Genomic DNA, 22,065 nt, shown 5'->3' on the forward strand with positions numbered 1-22,065 from the left:
AATGCGTTTCAAATCACATTTCTTTCTTGAAATTGATTAGTTTAACGCAGACTATGAAGTATATGCAGGTGGGCTAAGCTATATTTGGGCACTGATTGACGATAAAAAGGCTTTTATAGTCACAGGAGTCGAAGGTGGATGCTGCCGAGGTGAGGACAGAGTGAGTGTAGTGTTAATGGAGACTGACGATGCTAACGGCAGACACTTATAAGTGGCGTGTGGTGCTTCCCTCCATTTTTCATTGATGGGAAAAAGATTGTAGTAATGAATTTGTGGCAATATGATTTATCAAAATTAGCATTATCAGCTGCATATTGGTTGGTTGAAATCAATCATTCATTTCTATGCCGCTTCATCCTCATTAGGGTATGCTGGAGCCTATCCCAGCTGACTTTGGGCGAGAGGCGGGGTACACCCTGGAACTCCGTCGTAAATCATCATAGAGTGGAACCTCCGTTTTTGTATGATTTGGTTTTCAAAGAAAATGATTTTTTGGACACTCTTGGTCTTGGTTATCGTACGGCCAAACAGTGCTCCCAAAGCATCCACACGTTGGTGACTCAGCCTCTGTGAAGAATGGCTAATGGCTCTTTTCGGTTGGGACACTATAGTACAATTAGTGGAGCTTAAAAGACCAGCGTTGACAGACGTACGGTGCTGGTTCATTGCCATGACTGTTGCTGTTTCCTCTGTTACACTTGTTCCTCGTCTCCGTATCTATGCTATCACCTTGAGTTACTTACCTGGACTACCTTGTTCACAGAGCCCTTTTTCCTCTGTCGCTTTTTGTTTACACCATTAAAGAACCTTTTGTTTTTGCAAGCCGCTGCCTCGTCTCTGCATATCGGGGGTCACACACTCGACAGCCTTAACTCGTGCCTGACAGACCGTGACGAGATCTTTATTATGTGTGTGTGCGAGTGTGTGGTTTCTTTGTTCATAAAATACACACAGAATGATGAACAGCTTTGTGTCTGACCCCTTTCTTTCTCACTGTGCACTGTGAAGCCCTGCGCTGATGAGGTGTTCAAGCGCACTGTGTATTTCTGGGTGCTGATGCCAAAGAAACTTGCAGTTACCAGAACTTGGTAAAGAAGGTGAGAAACACGACTGAATTCAAGAAAGAAGTCTGCTATAGGATTGTAATGCAAGTTAACTAGTTAACGCACATTGCAGGGGGAACAGTTTAAGGGAGACCCTACAGGAAGTGAGCCACGCCGGCGTGTGTAATGACGATGCTGCTGAGGTTTCCAATAAAGTCCAAGTGAGCAAGTTTGTATAAGTAGACATCATGTTGTTTAAATGCGTCATAAAACATCGGCATTACCATGAAGACCTTAAAGTAAACCTCCACTTTTTAGGAGTTTTGTACATCATCCTTATGTGAGACAAGAGCATACATCTTTCCCTTTTCTGTGCATTCTAGATATGGATGTAATTGGGAGTCACCTATGTCGCTAATAAAGCCATCTAAAAAATAAATAAATAATCAAAAATCGCCAATAGCACTCCATGTACATGCATATTGTATATTAACCAAACTACAGCTGTCATGAGCTGTGGTGCTGCTCTGCTGCCCTCTGTATCTTATTTGTTGCAGCACACCTGCCGACCCATGTGGGAGGAGCTTGTGCACACCTGCAATCAATTATCTCCTGGACTACTTAGACCCTGCTTCGTCACCCACCTGTTGCCAGATTGTCTTCCCCTGCACGCCTGACTCCTGCTCTCATAGTCTCGTTATTTCCTCATACTGTACCCTAGCTTTCCGGTCTACCCTCCCTTGTGTTTGTAAATACTAGGATTTCCCTGCTTGCTGGACTGCTGCAGTGTTTTTTTTGTCTGTACTTTGTATTTTTGTTGCTGCTTGGTTTTCAGCAGCTATTTCTGTTCTCGTTATCTTTGTCCTGCTAGTTTTTTCAGCAGTGTCTTTTGCCTCGTGTTTTTTGCTCCTGCTATACCCGTGTTTTTAGTTAGTCTTCTGTTGTATATTTTTTCCCGCGGCTAGGCTCGGAGTTTATGTTGTACTTTTTACCTGTTGGCGTTTTTGTTCTTGTTATATTTTTTGTGGACTTGTTTATACATTTTTCTTACACGGACACTAGTCTTTCTGCATCTTGGGATGGTAATTATCGGCTACACGCCGCCCGTGACAATAGCGACTTTGTTATTGTAGTAGCTAACACCGGATTGCTAATTTTCTGGTGTCCTGACACGGTTAGATCGACTGCGTGATATTAAGCCCTATGTGTTCCATGTATCAGAGTCAATATCCACCTTATGTGCATTATTAGCCCCCTCGTGCTAGCAGTTTATCAATATTTACAATGCACAGAAAAGGGAAAGACGTGTGTGTTCATGTCTAATAAGGACTGTGGATGATAACCAAAATTGCAAAAAAAAAAAAAGTGCAATTTTTCCTGTAATGTGCAATCTGTATTTGTTCTGCGTTTTTCTTTGGCTATTTGTGTTTTAAAAAGTAGCAAAGACAAGGAGTCTTGAAAAATGTTACAAGAATACACACTGAAATGTATGCAAAATAAAGGAATTCATATTCAAAATGCTACTTAATATCACTTGTTTTTGTGAAATGACTTGGGAGTTAACTCCTTTTTATTCTTGCATGACAAGTAATGCAATATACCCGAATTGTTACGGATAACACTGAGTGTTATGAGTGATTATATAATTTCCGTTATTCCTGTTCCATTATTTCCTTTGGTAAAAATTGTTTCGGAATCAAAACAGGAAATTGACCCTTGTTTAGGTTAGAATCTCTGTTTGTGCATTTGCTTGTTCTACCGTTGCTTGCATGGGTTTTCTCCGGGTACTCCGGCTTCCTCTCACATTGCAAAGACATGCATGTTAGGGCAAATGGAGACTCTAAACTGTCCATAGGTGTGAAAGCTTGTGTGTCAATATGTGTCCTGTGATTGGCTCACGACCACCCAGGGCGTACCCCGATTCTCGCCCAAAGTCATCTGGGATAAGCTTCAGCTCACCCATGGCACTAATGAGGACAAGTGGTGTAGAAAATGATGTTAGATAGATTGATGGTCACTCACACACTACCATTTCCAGATAATTCCATGGCCGTGACACGGTAGCACTCAATCACAAGTGTGTCGGTGCATGTAGTAACTATCTAACACTCATCTATCTAATTTAGCAAACAAATGTCCATTTCACATGAGCTGCCAAACGCACTGCAGACAATGATTGAACTTGTGGCAGGGGAATGTGGCGAGAGTGGGGAGGTTGTTTTTGGCCCTCCTACATTTTGTGAAGGCCAGACCGTGACATTACGCCAGCCAGCCAGGACTCCGGGGACAGCCATGTTAAATACCAGCTCCTAGAGCACAAATGGCAGTGGTGTTTGGGGGATTATGTGTTTGTTATGTGTTTTTTGCATTATGTGCATATTCATGATTTGTACTGTGCATAAACACACAAAAGACAGCAGAAGCTCTGTGCATGATGTTAGAGGAGAAGGGAAAAACAGCCCCACCGCCTAATTATCCGTCAACAATGCATCTGGAAAAAAAATTTAAAAAAATTAGAACACAAGTGCTTTTCTACAATTGTGTGGGAGACATTGGGGGACATTGGCTGCCACATTTTTCAAAAATAATAACAAAGAAAGACTGATGTGATCAAGGATGCGTTGATGCAGATAACTACGCTAACAAGCTGTGTTCTCAAAAACAAAATGCTTGGGGTGTCATGCCAAATGAGCAAAACAAGATGCTGGCAGAGAAACAAAAAAACAATTCCAAAGTCATACTAAGTGAGACATGTTGACAATGTTGGACACTTGATCAAGTCTGCAGTCCTGGAGGAAGAAATATGTCCACAGCTACGGGAGAGAAGATAATGATCCACTGTATATTCACATGGCTTTTCCTTAAAGACTCTGTTTGCAACGGTTCCGCGGCTTCCTAGAGGGCGCTAACTTGATACGTAACGTGCTGCAAGCATTATATCCTGCCCTCTTCCTCATTGGTGTCAGCTAATGATAGCGATTTGGCAACGTTTATGGCCCTGTCACACCTTGACAATTAGCCAGCGCATGCCCGACATGATCATTTTGATGGCATACGTTGAACTGTCGACGTTTTTTTCAATTTTGGGCGTATACATAGCGTATTCATAACGAGTTCGACGTATACATGACGTATTAGTAACTTATACAGAACCTTTCTATGACTTATAGACAACTTATACCAACGGATGCGTAGCGTGTTGCCGGCGTTCACAACTTATGCCCAATGCCAGTATAACCACACGGCAGCAAATGGCCGATGATCACGTGCCGTAGCCTATAAAAAGGCTGCCACTTGATAACTCACCTCACTAGACATCGCGGTGTCAACATCACCATCATGCCGAAGGAAATTTCGAAGACCGCTGCCAAGAAGTATCAGGGCAGTGACGGAGTGGCCTCCATCTCCTCTCAGCCTATCCTTGCCAAGAAGAGAGCCAAGAAGACACAGTTTTGTCTCAAGGTATGTTGACCTATTATGACTTGTGCGTAACTTACAAATATTGTGTGTGATCGCATAACTTATTGCCCGCGTATGCGGGACGTATGAATCATGCATTGACTTGGACTTACTACGATGTATGCCGCCGTGCTTCAGCGTGCTCTTAACTTATACAAAACTTACCCGTAACTTATTCGACGTACGCCAGCGTATTGTCCAAATTTTTCATACGTTGGCATACGCTGGCTAAATCATCAAGGTGTGACATCAATGATACCTACTAACGTTAGCTATCATTCAATGTAGCCCAGGGGTGTCCAAAGTGCAGCCCGGGGGCTACTTACGGCTGTGGCTGTTTTTTTAAACATTTAAAAAATGCAATTATACAATTAAACAAAAACTAAAAATAAATGTAAAAATTGGGGGGGGGAAATTTATGACAATAAAGACAAAATATTAGGAGGAAAAATAAATAAATAAAGACAGACAGGTGTCATTTTTATCACATAAATACACACTCCTGATCAAAATCTTAAGACCAGTTGAAAAATTGCTGGAATTTGCATTTTGCACATTTGGATCTTAATGAGGTTTTATGTAGAGCTATGTATGCGGCCCTCTGTAGAAAAAGATTGGACACCCCTGGTATAGTGCAGGGGCGTCAAACTCCTTTTCACTGTGGGCCACATTGCGTTTATGGTTGGCCTCGGGCCACCTGTAACTGTGAAACCGTAAACTGTAAATGTAGAATTGCCTCATGATATTATTACACATTTGATTATAGTATTCTGATTATCATTTAATTAGGTTTTACGAACAAACTTACATTGAAATTAGAAGCCGAGGTGTGAAGCAGAAATTTGAGTATATAACAATCGTATAATTCATTTAAAAAAAATAAAATAAAATAAACTCCAACTGCATGCAGAACAAACTTTCTGTCAAAATTGACAGAACTAATACATTTAGCAAGAAAGATTAAGTTGTCCTTTTGATTTTTTAAATTATTTTACTTAAAAAAAAAATATATATATATATATATATTTTTTTTTTTTTAAAAAACAAATTACTTAATGAAATTAAATGATTTGTTTGCCTCAGCTACAGGAGGTGCAATGTGGTTTTGCCCTGGTTGCGGAACACTGGACCAGCTCTACACCCTTGCAAAGGTACTAGAGGGTACATTGGTGCAAGCGTCTACATATGTTTATGGAAAAGGCATTTGACAGTGTCCTTGGCAGTGTCTTGTCCTGTTTTAAACCACTAATGGTTTGCCAGCCATTCGTGGTTTTCTTATATTTTGTTTTGGTTTAATAAATGGAATTTTAAGCCAGTTTCAAACAGCCCTTCAAATTCATGTTTTCATAATTGCTGGAAACTATTTGCACCAGATATTTAAAAAAATATTTTCAGAATGCCTAAAGCAACTCCATTTTCAACCTAAAAAAACACTTAATTAAAAAGATAGAAAGTACTCTTTAACTCCCACTGAAGCACCAAGAAATAGTCACATGTTTAATGTATGGGCTGAGTTAATGTTCCAGCAGACTTATAATACCCACATGGGGATCGTACCGAGGCTTTTGCATTATTAATGCCCCCCCCCAACCTGAAAGTGACTCCACTATGGGAGAAGAAATTGAGTCACTGGATAGGAAAAAGACACAGACACCCAGACTCATCTGGGTAATGACAAGGTACCAAACATACCAGATCAACAGATTCTAGTACCAAAATTCCTTCTTACGCGGCCAAGAGTATTAAATATCCTGTATATAGTGCAGCTTTGTATCACTTTGTTCACAAATAAATGATACATGATAGGTTAAAAGTAGGAGTGTAACGATTCATTGACCACATCGATGCATTGATTTATAGTCCTACGATTAAACTACATCAATCTGGGTTCTCAAGTTTCCATTCAGGACGACATATATATACATTATCGGTCTAACGTCGTTTAAAAGGTAATCAATCGATTGAATCGATACTAGGAAATGAAGCATTAGATTTAAGCACAGCAGGCTTTATATGGATGTGCTGTTATTAGCACTTTTAATGATAAAGACGTTTAACATTACAGTCTGCCTGTCGGTGACGTCATCGTCTTCCGGGTACGTGGGGGTCATGGGAGTTGTAGTTGACCTGTGGAATGCAGTTGATTCACTGCTTCTTCTTTTGGTCGGTTCATTCACTTTATTCGGTATTCATATTTAACTCATCTGTCCTTATTTGAAACTCCTTTTAAGTGACATTTACGGGGACGATATGCAAAGTAAGGACGCTTTGTACGCCTGTGGGTGATAGTTTACCATCCAGTAGCAGTGACGCTTAGTGATGTCATCATCCTGCGCGGCGTGTCCAGGTCAAAACACATATGTAGGAATGCTACAAATACAATCTCCTTATTTTAGCGATGCAAACATCTTACACTGTGCGTGCACACTCAACTAGGAGAGTCCGTGGGACCGTCCTTTAAAAATATTTTTTTCCATATGATATCGGGAGTATTTTCATTCGTATACACAAAGGTTAAATCCAACTTCAAGCCTTTTAAACTCATGGATTGGAGCTTCAGGACAAGATAAGAGGTTGTAGGATATAAATTCACTTTAATATCTATCTGCAGATGAAATTTCATTCAAATCTGATTGCGCGAAATATGTTAATTTTGGCATGGAATTACTGAGTACATGCAATTCGTAGTGTGGCGTGGAAACAAACACAGCCTGCTGCTGCAGCATTTATGACACTTGATTTTCTTCCCTGGACTTATTGATGATTGATTGATTATTAAAACAATGTACATGGCTACTCTGTTGATGTTTAAAACAAATGTCAGAGTCTAAGTTATGACACATTTTGTAGTACGGTTGTACTTGCCAAGGTCCGTGGGTCGATCACAGCTTTTGTCTTGGCTCAATGTTAAAGCAATGGGAACCGAAGGCACTATTTTCCGCTTTTTTGCTATAACTTCTTTACTACTTGGGGCAGAGAAATGAATGAGTCATGCTTTATCAGAAATAATTAATTACAAACTTGATTTCACACATTTCAAAATTTTGTAATATTCCTAACATACTGTATGTGCACTGCAAAACTTGTATGTATGTATTCTTGCCTGTTTGCAGCACTGTTCTTTCAAATAGCTACTCTGATCAGGAGGATTACTAGCCCAAAAAAAGCCCATGCTTCCATTGGCTCGTACAGGTGAGAAAGTTTCAACACCTGATTGGAGATACCAAACCACATTCATTTGCTGAGGAATTTGCGGAATTTGAGGTTGAAAAGCTAACATTTGAAAAGCCAACAGTAGGAATTGCGTCGCAGATATTAGCAACATTGCATCTGAGCTCACTGCCTTGTCTGTTTTTATCTACCTATTGCGTTGCTGAGTGTAGTCTTTTTACACCATGAGTAGGATTGGTTTGTGATGTCGTGACGTCCGGCAATTCGTGAGTGTTCTAGTAGGCGGAGTCTGTGTATCAGGTACCCAATGCTTGAGTGCCATCTAGTGGCGTAAATATGACAAGACAAAAAGAACATTGACTAATAAAACAAATGATGTTTTTAAAAAAAGGTTGAAATGATCGATTATCGTCGACAAATTTTAGTACAATTATTGACGAAGATCTTTCATCCTGCTGCTCGGGATTTTATTGACACCATGTAGGTCATATTTCTGCAGTATAATGGATTTAAACATTTATACTTGTATATATACATATGTATCCATTGTCTTTAGTAATTAACATTCATACATTTTATCAAACTGTATACACAGCGTATAACTTTATTTTATACTCAGCTCAGTGCTAGTGGATGCGTTGTACACGATTGTCCTTTACTGTGCCTTAATTTATATCAAATGAAACGGGTTGAAAACTGAATAAATAGGTACAGGGAGAAATGTAGCGAAACAGCAAGAACTGAAGCAGACTGGATGGAACTAAAAAGAAGTGTAGCTCCCCCACAACATTAACATGGAGGCACACAACATTGCGGGGTGACCACATGAGATTCTACTGGAAAAGCAATCATCTCCACATAACGAGATCATCTTTAATACTGTGCGGGGAACATACACTCAACTCAACACTAATTCATCTGAGGTCACACAACATTGTGGAGCGACCACACGAGAGTCTAGACCAGGGTTGGCAACCCCGCTACCACTAAAGAAAAACAGTCACACAACAAATGTTTACCTGTTACAACAACAGAGTACAACAAACAGAGCTGCCGTTTGCATGTGAAGGCTGACTTTGAAATAATTTCAGCCAGGGGTGTCCAAACGTTTCCACCAAAGGCCGCACACTGAAAATCACAACGTGTGTGTGCGTGTGAGTGAAGACAAAGCTTTGTGTAATTATTAACACCATTTCAGCTTTTTGTCTTTTACATTTTGCTCTGTTTTTCACAATTTTAATTTTTTAATTTTATTTCTAATAAAAAAATAAGCCGTGGGCTGCAAATGGCCCCTGGGCCTGAGTTGGACACCCCTGATTTAAACACTAGTTATGCAGGCCTTTTTAATTGCTTCCTGTATTTGTGTAAAATTCAAATTAAACGCAGCCCACACTCACATAAAAAAACATAGTTACAGCTTAGCAGTTTTAAAGAAGTAAACATAAATGTAGTCTTTGACAAGTCAATTTGCGTGTGCTCTCATCCTTTGAGGGTTTCTTTCTTGGCGAGCAATCAACCAAAGCATCTGATGCGTCTGTGTAGGCTCTCAGTCGTACAGGAGTTGTCCATCGAGGGAAAGGCTTCTTGAGACGTCATCTGTACTTCTGTGAAGAAGGTGTCGGACGTTTCGCTCCTCATCTGAAGAGCTTCGTCAGCGAACTTTTGAGGACAGCGAGGTAAAGATTTTGGCCAAAGAAAACAGATGGTTTGAAAGAGGAGTAAAGGAAGTTATTTTTGTCAAACAACAGCACCCATCATTGAATCGGAATGGTGGTTTGAGGTTTAATTTGGACCCTGTGTTCAGCAGGTTACTGAGACCGAAACCCACAGCTCTTAGTCTTGCAAATGAGGTGAAGCCAGGGCCGAGCCAGAACAATAGATGCTAACGAGCCAGTATCAGAGTCGTTCATACCCAACTCAGGGAGCGACACTTGCCTTTCATCGGAGGTGTTAATAGCAGGAGATGATTATACCACTACTCCGCCCAGGCTTAGTGTAAGGAACCAATAGGAGGAGGGTGTTGGCACACCAATTCCGCCCACTCTTACTGTATTTAAGGCCTAGGCTACCAGCACTTATTAGTTCGCTGACAAAGCTCTTCGGATGAGGAGCGAAACGTCCGACACTTTCTTCACAGAAGTACAGATGACGTCTCAAGAAGCCTTTCCCTCGACAAAGCATCTGATCACACGTGAATAAATGTATTTTCTGAAAATGTGTGTATTAAATGCTAGCCTGCTCACCTGCTTAATATGACTTCTGTTTTTGGAGACCCATGCTGATCTTCCCTATGTTGTGGCTGGAAGATGTGACTTTGATCTTCACACAGGAGTGTAGGCTCTCATATGTGAGGCGGGCGCAATATTTGGACCTAATGAAGTTCATGCTTGAGAAAAAATGCTCACATACAGTAAGCATGCTGAGCCGTAGATGGACAAGAAGCCAAATGTGTACTTTTTCATGTGCATGTACTGTATGTGTCGGGAATGGTGCTCATTGTTTCAAAAACAAGTTTGTGGGGTTTCGGGAGGTTTTCTAAATCATTCCATTTGTGCTTTTTAGCAAGAGTGACCTTCAGATGGAATACTTCTTCTAGAGCCGCTGTCTGGCTTTTGAACTTGGACACCCGTAAGTGTTTATCCGCTATGTCGGCCAGACTTATCCCTGTGAATGTGGACATGTTCAGCAGGGATGAGTGAATGTTCAGCAGTGTGACAGGGAAGGACGGCGTTTTTTTCCCTTTCTGAGCCCGCTGACTCCTTCTCCAAATGCAGCTCGCATTGCCATAATTGCACATTGTTTCGACATGGATGTGACATACAGTATTTTAACTGACAAATGATACAACTTTTTAAAAAATTTGATGTTAAAGATTCACCACAAACTCTAAGAAAACTGTGCAACAAATTTAACAAACGGAGCCACAACAAGGAGGATGAAGCCGCGCGCTGCAGACCCCCGGTCTAGACTGTCGATTTCAACCTACCTATTCTGAAGGAGAGCGGGCCACCAGAGGTGCTTGTCACCCACATGGCTAAGAAGAGCAGAAGCGCCCAGACAGTGAGCATCTTCTATAACTCCTCATGGGTCCTGCCCCGGGGGTGCCCCTGTCACAGCCACCTGAAACACACAAGTACAATAAAGTAAAATGTGACAAAGACCGTGAGAGAAAGCAGGTATTTCATTAAGTGTGAGGATGGTTGACAGTGTTCTAATTAAATTGCATTACTGGAAGCAAATCGAGTTGCGAGTTCTGGAGTAAAAATGGTTATTGTTCCCTTTAAAGAATGTGTTGAAAGTCATCTCTGCCTCTCGTTGCATGCTGGGAAGCTATTAGTCTATTAGTGAGAGTGCTGCAAAGCTTCACCTGAGATGTGCAGAATGTCTTTTCTTTCTTTTAGCCATCTAGTGATTGGCTGGTGGAACAAATTCAACATTATTTTCATGGAAAGAACTATTGATACAAACAGTATGTACAGTATGTATTAGGGATTACTGTATGTATGTATTAGGGATGTCCGATATTGGCTCTTGTGCCGATGCAGACATTCTCCAACTCTCAATTTCCGATTCTGATATCAACTGATACCGATATGTGTAACATCACATCTTTTTCTTGAGTAAAACTCTTAAGTAATAATACGCTTAAATAAGTACAATTGTTTTGTTGACTCCTCCACCCATCTCTGAGTAGATAATTCATGTATTACATATTTTATATGGGGCCACACGGTGGCCGAGTGGTTAGCATGTTGGCCACACAGTCAGGAGATCGGGTTCGAATCTCCGCTTGGACATCTGTGTGTGGAGTTTGCATGTTCCCCCCATGCGTGCGTGGGTTTTCTCCGGGTACGCCGGTTTCCTCCCACATTCCAAAACCATGCATGTTAGGTTAATTGGAGACTCTAAATTGTCCATAGGTATGAATGTGAGTGTGAATGGTTGTTTGTCTATATGTGCCAGGCGATTGGCTGGCGACCAGTCCAGGGTGTACCCCGCCTCTCGCCCAAAGTCAGCTGGGATAGGCGCCAGCATATCCCCGCGATCTGAATTACAGTAGGTTAAGCGGCATAGAAAATAAATGGATTTGTTTCTTGTGCCTTGATTTATGTTATTTTTAGAAAGATTTTATTTATTTTTAGTTAAAGGGGTATCGTTTAAAATACATGAATTTGCTGATTATTTATATTAGTGCATGTGTGAGAGGCATTAACTTCAGTTTCTTTGTAGCAAGGCATCTAAGTACTTGTATTCACTTACAGCGCAGCATTGCCACATCCACTATGGCGGTGTCTACGTACTGTATATGGTTTTGACAGCAGAGCTTCCTGTTTCCCAGCGTGCTTTGCTGTACTGTTGTTGTCAACAGCCGCTAAGTTACATGTTTAGAGCTCACATAGTTGTCGGTTATTCTGCATTCGTATACTGCACTCGTTGGCAGTATCTTGTCTGTTGTTATCTACCTGTTCGGTTGCTGTGTGATGTTTTTTTTAGCTCTCTCTGTAAAAACGATGAAAATGAAAACAAATTTTTGCTTTGAACTGCGAGCTAAAATTTGGGTTACGAGCTGCTAGTTATCGGCACGCATAGCCGAGGACAGGTATTTGGGGGCTTGTGTCACTGTGGCCATGACTGAAGATGAGAATGGCTGCGAATAGCATTAGCAGCGGTAGCATTTGCAGCGCACTAGCTTGTCACCGGCAGAGATTTTCAACACGTCAGTAACACATCAGTAAAACATACATTATAACGATCTAATTGATCTTGTTAATTGTGTATTGTGTACAACTAAGACAGGTCCACTATCATATTAAAAACACTAAATGAATACATACCCACCATCCACCAGTACCAGCCTGAAGTATGTTTTGAGAGATGCATCGCACACATATGCACATTAGCACTCAATAAGGTCATCAAATTTTACCTTTATGCATTCCCACATAGTGTCAGCATTCGGGACCAAATATGAGGTGAAAGAAAAACGAGAAAAATACAGTATAGTAGTCTATCTGTGCAGCGTGGGAGAAAGTTAGATGGTGCATTCAAAGTGGAACAAGTCGCATTAAACATGCAAAACTGCGGGATTTCTAATAAAATAATGGCCTTTATTTCCAAAATTGCTATCCCTTTACATAAACTTTGATGTAGTTACAAATTATTTTAATTTAATTTAATTTTTAATTTTTGTAAGTGTTTTTTTTTTTTTTTTTTTTAATCATCGTGCCTTAATGTTTCCTGCGGCCTGGTGGTAGGTGACCCCTGCCTTGCAGCATGCTTGGGGATATGATGTGCTCTTTTATGCATTTGAAAATACTGTAAGAATGCCACTTTTATAGAATTGACTTCTTTAATTGATAATGTAAGATTAACATCTACATCAACAAATGAAACCGTTGAATAGTATCAAATCAAACTGAATGGATCTGCTTTTAAAATATATCATTTTTTAATTGTATCTCACCCTGTGTATCTAGACGTGTGAATCGTTTACCACAAAGACATGTACAGTATATCCCTACTTATTATAGATCAAAACTTACTATCTGTGATTAACTGTGATTAATTACAAGTTAACTACAGAAAAAATGTGATTAATCACAATTGCATATTTTAATTGATTGACAGTCTTAGTATGTGTGTGTGTGTGTGTGTCTTTTTTAATATATAGATCAGGGGAGGCATGATCATGAAAAATAAGCGAAAAATAACATAATATTTTTAAAAAATTCTTACATAAAAATTGCTGCATATGCACGCAGTTAGTAAACCAATAAGTTGGATTGACGTGAAATGTTTCAGTTAGTTCTGTGTGCTCTAAAAAACACCCAATGTAACTGTAGGGTGTTACTGAATCAGTTGGTACACACATTTAAGGGACTGACAGATTTGGTTGAAAAACATGGCCACCGTCAAGGAACTGCCCATAACGGTCCCCGCAATTTGTCAAATGATTGTACAAATTTGAGGATCTGTATTGCATGCAAGCTATCGTGTCTTCCAAAGCATTTTGTGATTTTAGGGATCAAACCTTCTGCGTAATGAGCTCCATGTATAGCAAGGAGAGCTAATCTGCCCCACTGTGTAAAAAAAAATAAAATATATATATATATATATATATATATATATATATATAATAAAATCCTGACAACACATACTCACTTCAAGCTGCAGCATCTCCCTCAAGGTTAGGGGAGCAGGCTTCACAATGACAGCCTATCAAATGTATTTGTTACATATGAATGAATGACTCCTGAAACACCTTAGGATTTCTTATTGTGTCACTGTTTGACGTTTTACAAACAATTCTTCTTCTTGAGAGTAGAACGCCAAGTTATAAAAATGAGCCAGATTCCATCTGTTTTACTGAATTCCCGGATAAAAGAGTAAAGCGAGTTAAAAAGAACAATTGCATAGATGAATGGGTACATCTAAAAGAAGTTGGTAGTTCCCATACATGAGGATAATGAGGCACATTTTGAAGGCAAGGACAGGGTCCCTTGTTATCAGAGTCATTTGTCCCCACAGTAAACTGAGTTTATTTCCACAAGCTTTAACGCTACAGCATCCTGCACATCATTAGAATCGGGTGCGTTTTGATATGTGTGGCAATGCAGTTTGACCCACGGCTGCGGTCTCCAGCCAATATAATATAAAACGTTTCGCTTTGTGGAGATATTGGATCATCAACACGCACAAGTTTAGGTGGGTTAGGTATTGATGTGGATGAGTAACATGAAAAATCCATGGAAGTCTGTAACAAAAAAAAAAAAAAAGTCAAATACAAAATTACAAACTAATACTGTAGGTGAATAATTGGTATGTTACGAATGATTGTTCCCTCTGTTCCTGTTAACCTGGACGTAAACTGCCTTGGAGATGTTTAATTTCATGCTCAATTACAAGACAAAGAAAATACATCAACCATGAAACAGGACTGATTTTGAGCCATTTAAAAAAAAGAGATTGAATGTTGATTGCACTGTGCAAAATTCATCATGTTGTAACCAAAACACAACAAGGATGCATACAAGTAGAATGTCTGTAACGGTAAATAAGACATACGTTTAATTGCAGTGTGTCATGGATGGGTCTTCCCAGCATGACAATTACCCAAAAGACACAGCAGAGGCAACAAAGGAGTATTAAGGCCTCTGGACATGAATTCCATTGAATGCCTATGAAGGGAGCTGAACGTTTGTGTTGAAAAGCAACAGATTCAAAATCGTCAGAATTTGGAGAGAACAGTGAAACTTTGGTTTTTGCCATTAATTTGTTCCACAAGTCCACTGAAAGCTGGGGTGTCCTGATACAACATTTAAACTTTTGATACGATACCGAGATTGCAGGCCTTGAATATCAGCCAATACCGATACAATATCAGCACAAAGACTATACGTGACATACTGTTATTACTTATTTTGTAGTGTAAAAAAAGGCTTGATCAAGTGATATTACTCAGAGAACAATAAACATTAACAGTAGGCATGTGAAAAACTGACCCATTTACTTCTTGATGGATCTAGTTTTATCAACAATGAAAATTCAACTTATCCAATTTAGAGGTTTGAGGTCCTCAATTAAGTATTTCAACACAGGACTCCCTCTTTTCTGTTATAGCCTATGACGTTTTGTCGTCCCGTGGGAGTTTCCCCGTGTGATTCTGCTCCAAATGCGCAATGAGGTCGGTCGTATTAAACTTCCCCGGTTCTGTGCCACCACGTGAAACTTCTGCATGACAAGTTTTGCACTTAGCTTCAACGTCTTTTTCAAACTTAAAAGTACTGCCACTTGGCTGACATCACTCCTTGCTAAACACGTTAGCACATGCTGTTGTTGGTCACATGGGCTCTACATGGCTGCTGCCGGATAGGCGTGCTGGAGCGGCGTCTGGAATCGACTTCTTTATGGGCGTGCCAGTATCTGAGATTTTAGATGCAGGTCAATATAATCGGATACTCATTTACTTGCTGATATCGGCCGTTACAAAAACCCGAAACATACGAAAACAGAGGCAATTTTTCCCATAGGAAATAATGTAAGTCCAATGAATCCGTTCCTGACACCCACAAATATGAAGACAAATAAGAAATTAGACAATAATTATAGCTTTACATGCAGAAGACAATATTAAATCATTCTAAATATCAAATGAATCGAACTTATTGTTGAGGCGGACGTGGCGTACAGATTGAATTCAATTCTTCTTTATCAAATTGCTTTCTCTGGCCACATCGTGGGTTATTTAGCAGTCACACTGCTAATAAAAAAATGCACTGACTGTGAGTCAGCAACAGAGCAGGGTAAACGGACTAGTTTGTCAAGTGCAACTTTGTACAAAAACAGAGAGCGTATGAAAATTGAGCAAAAATGTCAACAAACCCCGAATCCTACGAAAACTGAGGTGTATAAAAACCGTGCTTTGACTGTATGTGTAAAGTGGAGTAGACTAAAATACCTCCTAAAACACATCTGACGTTTGAGCTTGCCAACAAGGATTTCGCCACCTAGTACTAGGTCATGTAGTGTTTGAGGTCCAAATACTTATTTCACTCAGTCACTCACAGGTCTTGATTGTCGCGTTAAATCATGCACGACTGCGCTTCAAAGTTTTTTTGCAACTTAAGCAAGTCACATTTTTCTGGTTTTGAATTTTTGGCCCTATTCCAAAATGTAAACCTTAGGGGAAGTTAAATGTGGAGGTTAAAAGGTATAGCACTTGCTGAAGGCAGCAGGAGAGGCATCAACCAAGGCTCAGATTTCTTATTCAGTCCATCGCTTCATCAAGGTACTGAAGGAGCGCCAGGTTTTTCTAAGCAGAGATGAAGAGCTGTTTTCCGCTTTCAGTGTTTATGGACCATAGCAAAGTACATCATTTCAAAAGAAGCCCAGGAAGGTCAGCGAGGTGCCAGAGACAGCATGATACTGCTAATCAGACTGGAATCATATGAAAGGACATGACAAAAAAAAAAAAAAAGACGTGTGTGCCAACATGATGTGGAAGAGGCACAGAGGACAATGTCAGACAGGTACACCTGTGAAGATGGCAGACACTTCTATTTTTGTGCAGGCACAAAGTCAAAAAGAGGAACAAGAGGAAGTCACGGTGCCATTTTCATCAGGAAGATAATCGTTTTGGTTTTGTGAGCAGCATGAAAATGTCAGAAACAAAAAGGTTAAGCTGCACTTCATTTTTTTGAGAGCTAATGTCTGTGACGATTTTTTCACAAATACACATCCGATTTTTTTGTACAAGCCAACTTGATTTTACGAAGTCCACCCAACCGACCATTTTCTATGCCGCTTGTCCTCACCAGGGTCGGGGGGGTAAGCTGGAGCCTGTTCCTGCTGACTACGGGCGAGAGGCGGGGTAAACCCTGGACCGGTTGCCAGCCAATCGCAAGGCAGATTTTACAAAGTCTGAACAGCAAAAAAATCACATTAACTGGCACAAATTAAGAAAAACTTTGACTTTTAATTAAAGAAAAATGCAGCGGCCCCATCGAAACCATCCAACCCAAACAAAAGGACAGCATGGACAATCAAGCGTCAGGGTCTGTTTTACACATGTCAACGATGATGCTTTTACTTTAGGTTTTGATGCAGTGGTAGAGTATAAGTCTGGCAAGAACCGTCTCCATCCCCTTATTTCGTTAGTACTTTCATTGTAATTTAAGAGTGTACATTTTCTTGGAATGGAAATAGTGAACCAGTGCTCATAGTTTCATTACAGACCAGCATAAAGTCGTCCCTCTCAATATCGCAGTTCGATTATCGCTATATCGCAGTCTTTCATAAACTAATAAATGATAGCTGTTTCGTGGTAGTCTACGGTGTATTATTAGTCATAATGTATTGAAATACAAGTGATATGTAGTATTCTGGTCACTAGGCGGCAGTAATGACACAAAACATTGAGACATTGCATTATCTTAACACTGCATGGAGTCATGAAGTCAGCCATGGCATGTCCGACATGAGTGGAAAAAAAAGTTCTCCTCCCATTCTGTGTGGAAGTAGTAAGTTTTTGGCTTCTTAAGTTTTGAAGAAATACATTTGAAGCTAACTTGTTAGCTCGCTAGCTGGCTTGCTAGCGGCCATCTTGAGTGCCTGCTGGATAAGCGTTGCGCAATGTGGTGTAAACAATGAATAGTAGGAGTGTAAAGGTGACTGTAGGGGTGATATTGCATTTCCAGAGGGCTTGCTGTTAAAAAACATATTTAGAAAGTCAGAAACAGGTTTTCCTTCTATGAAAATATTCCATTTATTAGCAATGAATCCTATATCGCGGAAATGTATTTATTGCGGTTGGGTCTGGAATCAATTAACCACTATAAACGAGGGACGACTCCCTAGTTTGTCAGGATAACATACGGTCAGGAGCAGTTGAGTCCACACGCACAGGTGGCACAAAAACTATTATGCTGCATATACTGTGTGATGAACAGTCTGAGTGAAATGATACGACCATAAAAATATCAAAATTATGGTGTTTGGTTAATGAAAAATAAAAACAAACTCATGAAAAGTAACAGTGCCCTAATGTTCCTACAGTTGAGTTTGTTGGTGTTTAAGCATTGCCTAGCAGTGCACAGGAAGCTAATAAAACAGAACCTGCAAGTTTTCAGACTACTTTGCTGAGCTACTGCCTGAAAAGCGCCAGGGAGCACTGGATAGAGCTGTCAGCACAGAGTTAAATAAGATATATACATCCACAGACCTTTTGCCACAAATCTATGCAAATAACAGCAGTACAAGCTCCCAGAAGAGAAAAATCCCAAAAACAGCATTGAATGAAGGGTCTCTTCCAAAAATTAATTGAGCAGCGTAAATTCCTTGCAGCTTATATCATTATGTACACAAGAGGATTTACCTTGCTCTATTCTTCATGGATCCTGGATCTGGAACAGGCATGTTGTAAGCGATGCTTGGAGATGTGCTCATGCCAGGAGTACATGCTTATTACCGCAGCAACATGAAAGATATTCTAAATTTAAATTCCGTCCCAAAATGTTGGAAATAATGGTCTTAAGCAAGAGGGGATAAAAGAAACATACACACAGCTAGCACATAGCTATGGTTAATCAATATCAATCACAGCACAAATGCAGAACATCTGATTTACAGCACGAGCTGTAATACAAAGGACTCTTCACTTAGATCTACTATCCCTTTTCATTCAATATTACAGTCGAATCAAAACGACTTGAGATGGGGAAACCAAGGGTAAACAAGGGCCGTAAAGACCAAGAGCAAGGGGAAAAGTAGACAGGAAAAGTAGAAAGAAATGATACATACTCAAGAGAATATTTCAAGTTGAGTCTTACAGCACAGACTGGATTGTTGGAGAATGAAGAGAGCAATCTCTTTTGCTGTGAGTTGGCACGGATATATAAAGACAGGCAATCATACAGTATAGGGTTATATTTCATTTTCAGCATAAGCCTGGTCTGAAAGCTGAATAGTGAATGCAACACAGAGGCAAAACTATATAGCCTAATTTCTCCAAAGCGAAAATTGCGCACTATACCAGCAAGAGGGTGTGGAATTTGTAAACTAATCAAAATGAAAAGCTATAAATTGCATTGGGTGTCCTAATTTGTTCACATGACAATGAATGACATTTGTGGCCCCTCCAATGGATGTGTGTATCCCGACAACAAACTGGACTGGTCGACAAACACAGATGCCTTGTACCGGAAGGGACACAGTCGGCTCTTCTTCTTCAGAAGGCTCGGGTCTTTTGATGTATGCAGTGAAATGCTGCATATGTTTTATCAGACAGTGGTTTCCAGTGTTCTGTTTTATGCTATGGTCTGCTTGGGTGGCAGCAACACTAAGAGCAACTGGACAGACTGGTGAAAATGGCGAGCTCTGTGCTTGGAAATTGTTTGGATTCTGGGCAAATGACAGCCACCCTCTTCACAACATAATCGAGGGCCAAAGAAAGTAACCTAACACACTAACACAGTAAGCTAAGACAATAACAGATGAAAAAAAAGTACAAATAAAAAACATAATGACAAAAAGATGTGTTTTATTGTAGCCGGAAGAAATCATTCATGAATCTTTATCAGCAGCAATCCTTCCTGCCCAGTTATTCTAGGAAAATGCCTGAAAATCCCCATATTCACACGCAGAGGAAGTCAGCTAGCCTAGCTTTGAAGGCTAGAACCACTAGACCTCAACTATAGCAGATGCAGACAGCAGTGACCATCACCCGAGACAAACTGATTGAACTCAATGGTAATTCAGTCAATAACCCCCAGCCGACCTTTGATATAAGTCATACCGACTGTCTGACTTTAGCACCAATTCGCTCTGCACCAGTCTGTGATTAATCTATTCTGATTCTCTCCTTCCCCAGGGTAAGCAGCAGCAAGCCCCACTGTGAGTGATTGGAAGAGCAGATCATGTGGAACCTCTCGAGTCAAATACCTCTTACGTCAAACCATTGCACTTTTTGGGAAAGATAGACCTCTAATGTTGCATAAAATATGCATGGTGTTGCACAATATCAAAAGGGTGAAAATGTGTAAACACATGCACCCCCATTGTGTTGTCTGTGATATTATTTTTATGACAAATACACCACAAAGCGCTGCTGTTATTTTACTTCCATAGTATAGTTTGACCTCCGTGAGTTGGATTGACTTGAAATTTTTCACACAGCTCAATGTGCTCCATAAAACACACACTGTAACTTCATCATCAACATCAGTGCTTGAATAAACGGACCTGTGCTACTTGGACACGTCAGTGAAGAACCCAAGGTAATAGGGTGTTTCGGGTCTTTAATCTTCATACACCCTCGGCCAGGCTACCCAGCCGGGAGTGCTCAATCCCCAGTTTGTGTCCAAGTGGTGCGTTGCTCCACGGGTCCCCCTTACAGATCCACAGTTACCTCAAGGCCTTCTCTGCGGCCTTTTGGATGTTCCGCATGGTTCTCTTAGATTTCAATCTTTTCACTCCAAGGAGTTTGAGGGTTAGCAGAAGTTAATTGCAAGCAAACACCTGGGCAACCGACCTTGACTGTGTCACAGCGGACTTTGGAGCCATTGCTATTTAGCCCTCTTTTGCTTGTTGGCCTCTTCGATCCGGTCTTCCCAGGGGATAGTCAGTTCCAGGATAACCACTTGCTCGGTAGACTGAAATTAGTACCATGTCTGGGCAGAGAGAAGTGGTTGTGATGTTACTGGGAACTTGAGCTCATGGTCAACTTGAAGCTGCCAGTCCCGAGTCATGGTGAGGAATCGAGCAACTGCTTTAAGATGTACTTCAGGGTGTCCCTCTTCTGGCAGAGCTTACACACGGAAGTGTCTACCAGGCCCCAGATGCACAGGTTGGCCAAGCTTGGGCAGAGGTGATAAACTGATTGGACAAGAAACAATGTCAGATGGCTCTGATTTCCAAAGTTCTGCCCAGATTATTTTGCAGGAATCTGCATGCTGCATGCTCCCATGACCATGCTTCTTGTTTGGACATGGTGACCATCTTTCTCAAGACTTCTTCCTCCGCATCTGCTCATATCTCATCTACCCTGAATGAGTTAGTACTTCTCCTTCCCGCAAGTCAGGCTCTAACATGGTTTTGGAAAGTAACCAAGACCTTCTCCTCCCATTGCCAAGGAGCCCACCAGCGTTGTATGCCTTAGTCGCACATCAGCTCTAGTGACGGCTTCTTGCGCCTGCCACTTCCAATTATTAACTACGTGGTTTTCTTTTTGAACTTAGTATTTTTGAGAGTTTTCTGCCAATGGAAGCAAGAAATGAAGTCATTGAAATTACATGTGATTTATTTCAATGAAATTATCAAGTAAGGCCTAGTAGAGATGCATAGTGTTGGAACTCAGAAGGCACAAACATACATTTCCTCCAAAAGAGCAGTCTATCAGCTGTAATATTATTTGGAGTCTGCTCCAAGTGTACACAAAGGTCAATCAAACTAGTACACATTCAGCAAGACGCCCTGTCAGACACAATACAATCAGAGGTGCCGTCTTAGCTTAGCAATCAAGAGCGTGAGGCTGTCTGCGGTGTCTCAATGCAGCAGGATGAGGAGGATCAATGACTGACAAGGACAGCATGGTCTGACAGCTGCTTGACTTGCCCGTCACACCGACACTGTACACAATTCAAATAATCCAAACCGCCAATCAAACATCAAACACGAAGTAATTCACTCGCAAATGAACCATTCACTCGACAGTCGAGAGGCCAAATGCGACCGGCAGGCATAATGAGAGTCGCATCGTTTGTATTTATTCATGTACTGTTGCACCGGGAGTCTCTGAGGTCGCGTAAAGCAACGTGTATGTAGATGGCAACAACTTGTGCGCGAACAATGTTCAAATGAATATGCATGTACTACGTATAGTGTTTGGATGAACAGT

General features: G+C 40.7%; 1 protein-coding gene across 4 annotated transcripts in view; it reads right to left on the reverse strand.

The window, feature by feature from the left end:
- The window catches only part of grik4 (glutamate receptor, ionotropic, kainate 4), a 418,260-nt gene that overhangs the window by 230,716 nt on the left and 165,479 nt on the right, over window positions 1–22,065 (reverse strand). For all 4 annotated transcript variants that reach the window (XM_054795183.1, XM_054795185.1, XM_054795184.1 and 1 more), the window contains one exon: window positions 10,660–10,793. In XM_054795183.1, the coding sequence (XP_054651158.1) occupies window positions 10,660–10,741 (82 nt within the window). In that variant the 5' untranslated portion in view covers window positions 10,742–10,793. The remainder of the gene's footprint in view (window positions 1–10,659; window positions 10,794–22,065) is intronic.

Source organism: Dunckerocampus dactyliophorus, chromosome 12, assembly GCF_027744805.1.
Source record: "Dunckerocampus dactyliophorus isolate RoL2022-P2 chromosome 12, RoL_Ddac_1.1, whole genome shotgun sequence".
NCBI lineage: Eukaryota > Metazoa > Chordata > Actinopteri > Syngnathiformes > Syngnathidae > Dunckerocampus > Dunckerocampus dactyliophorus.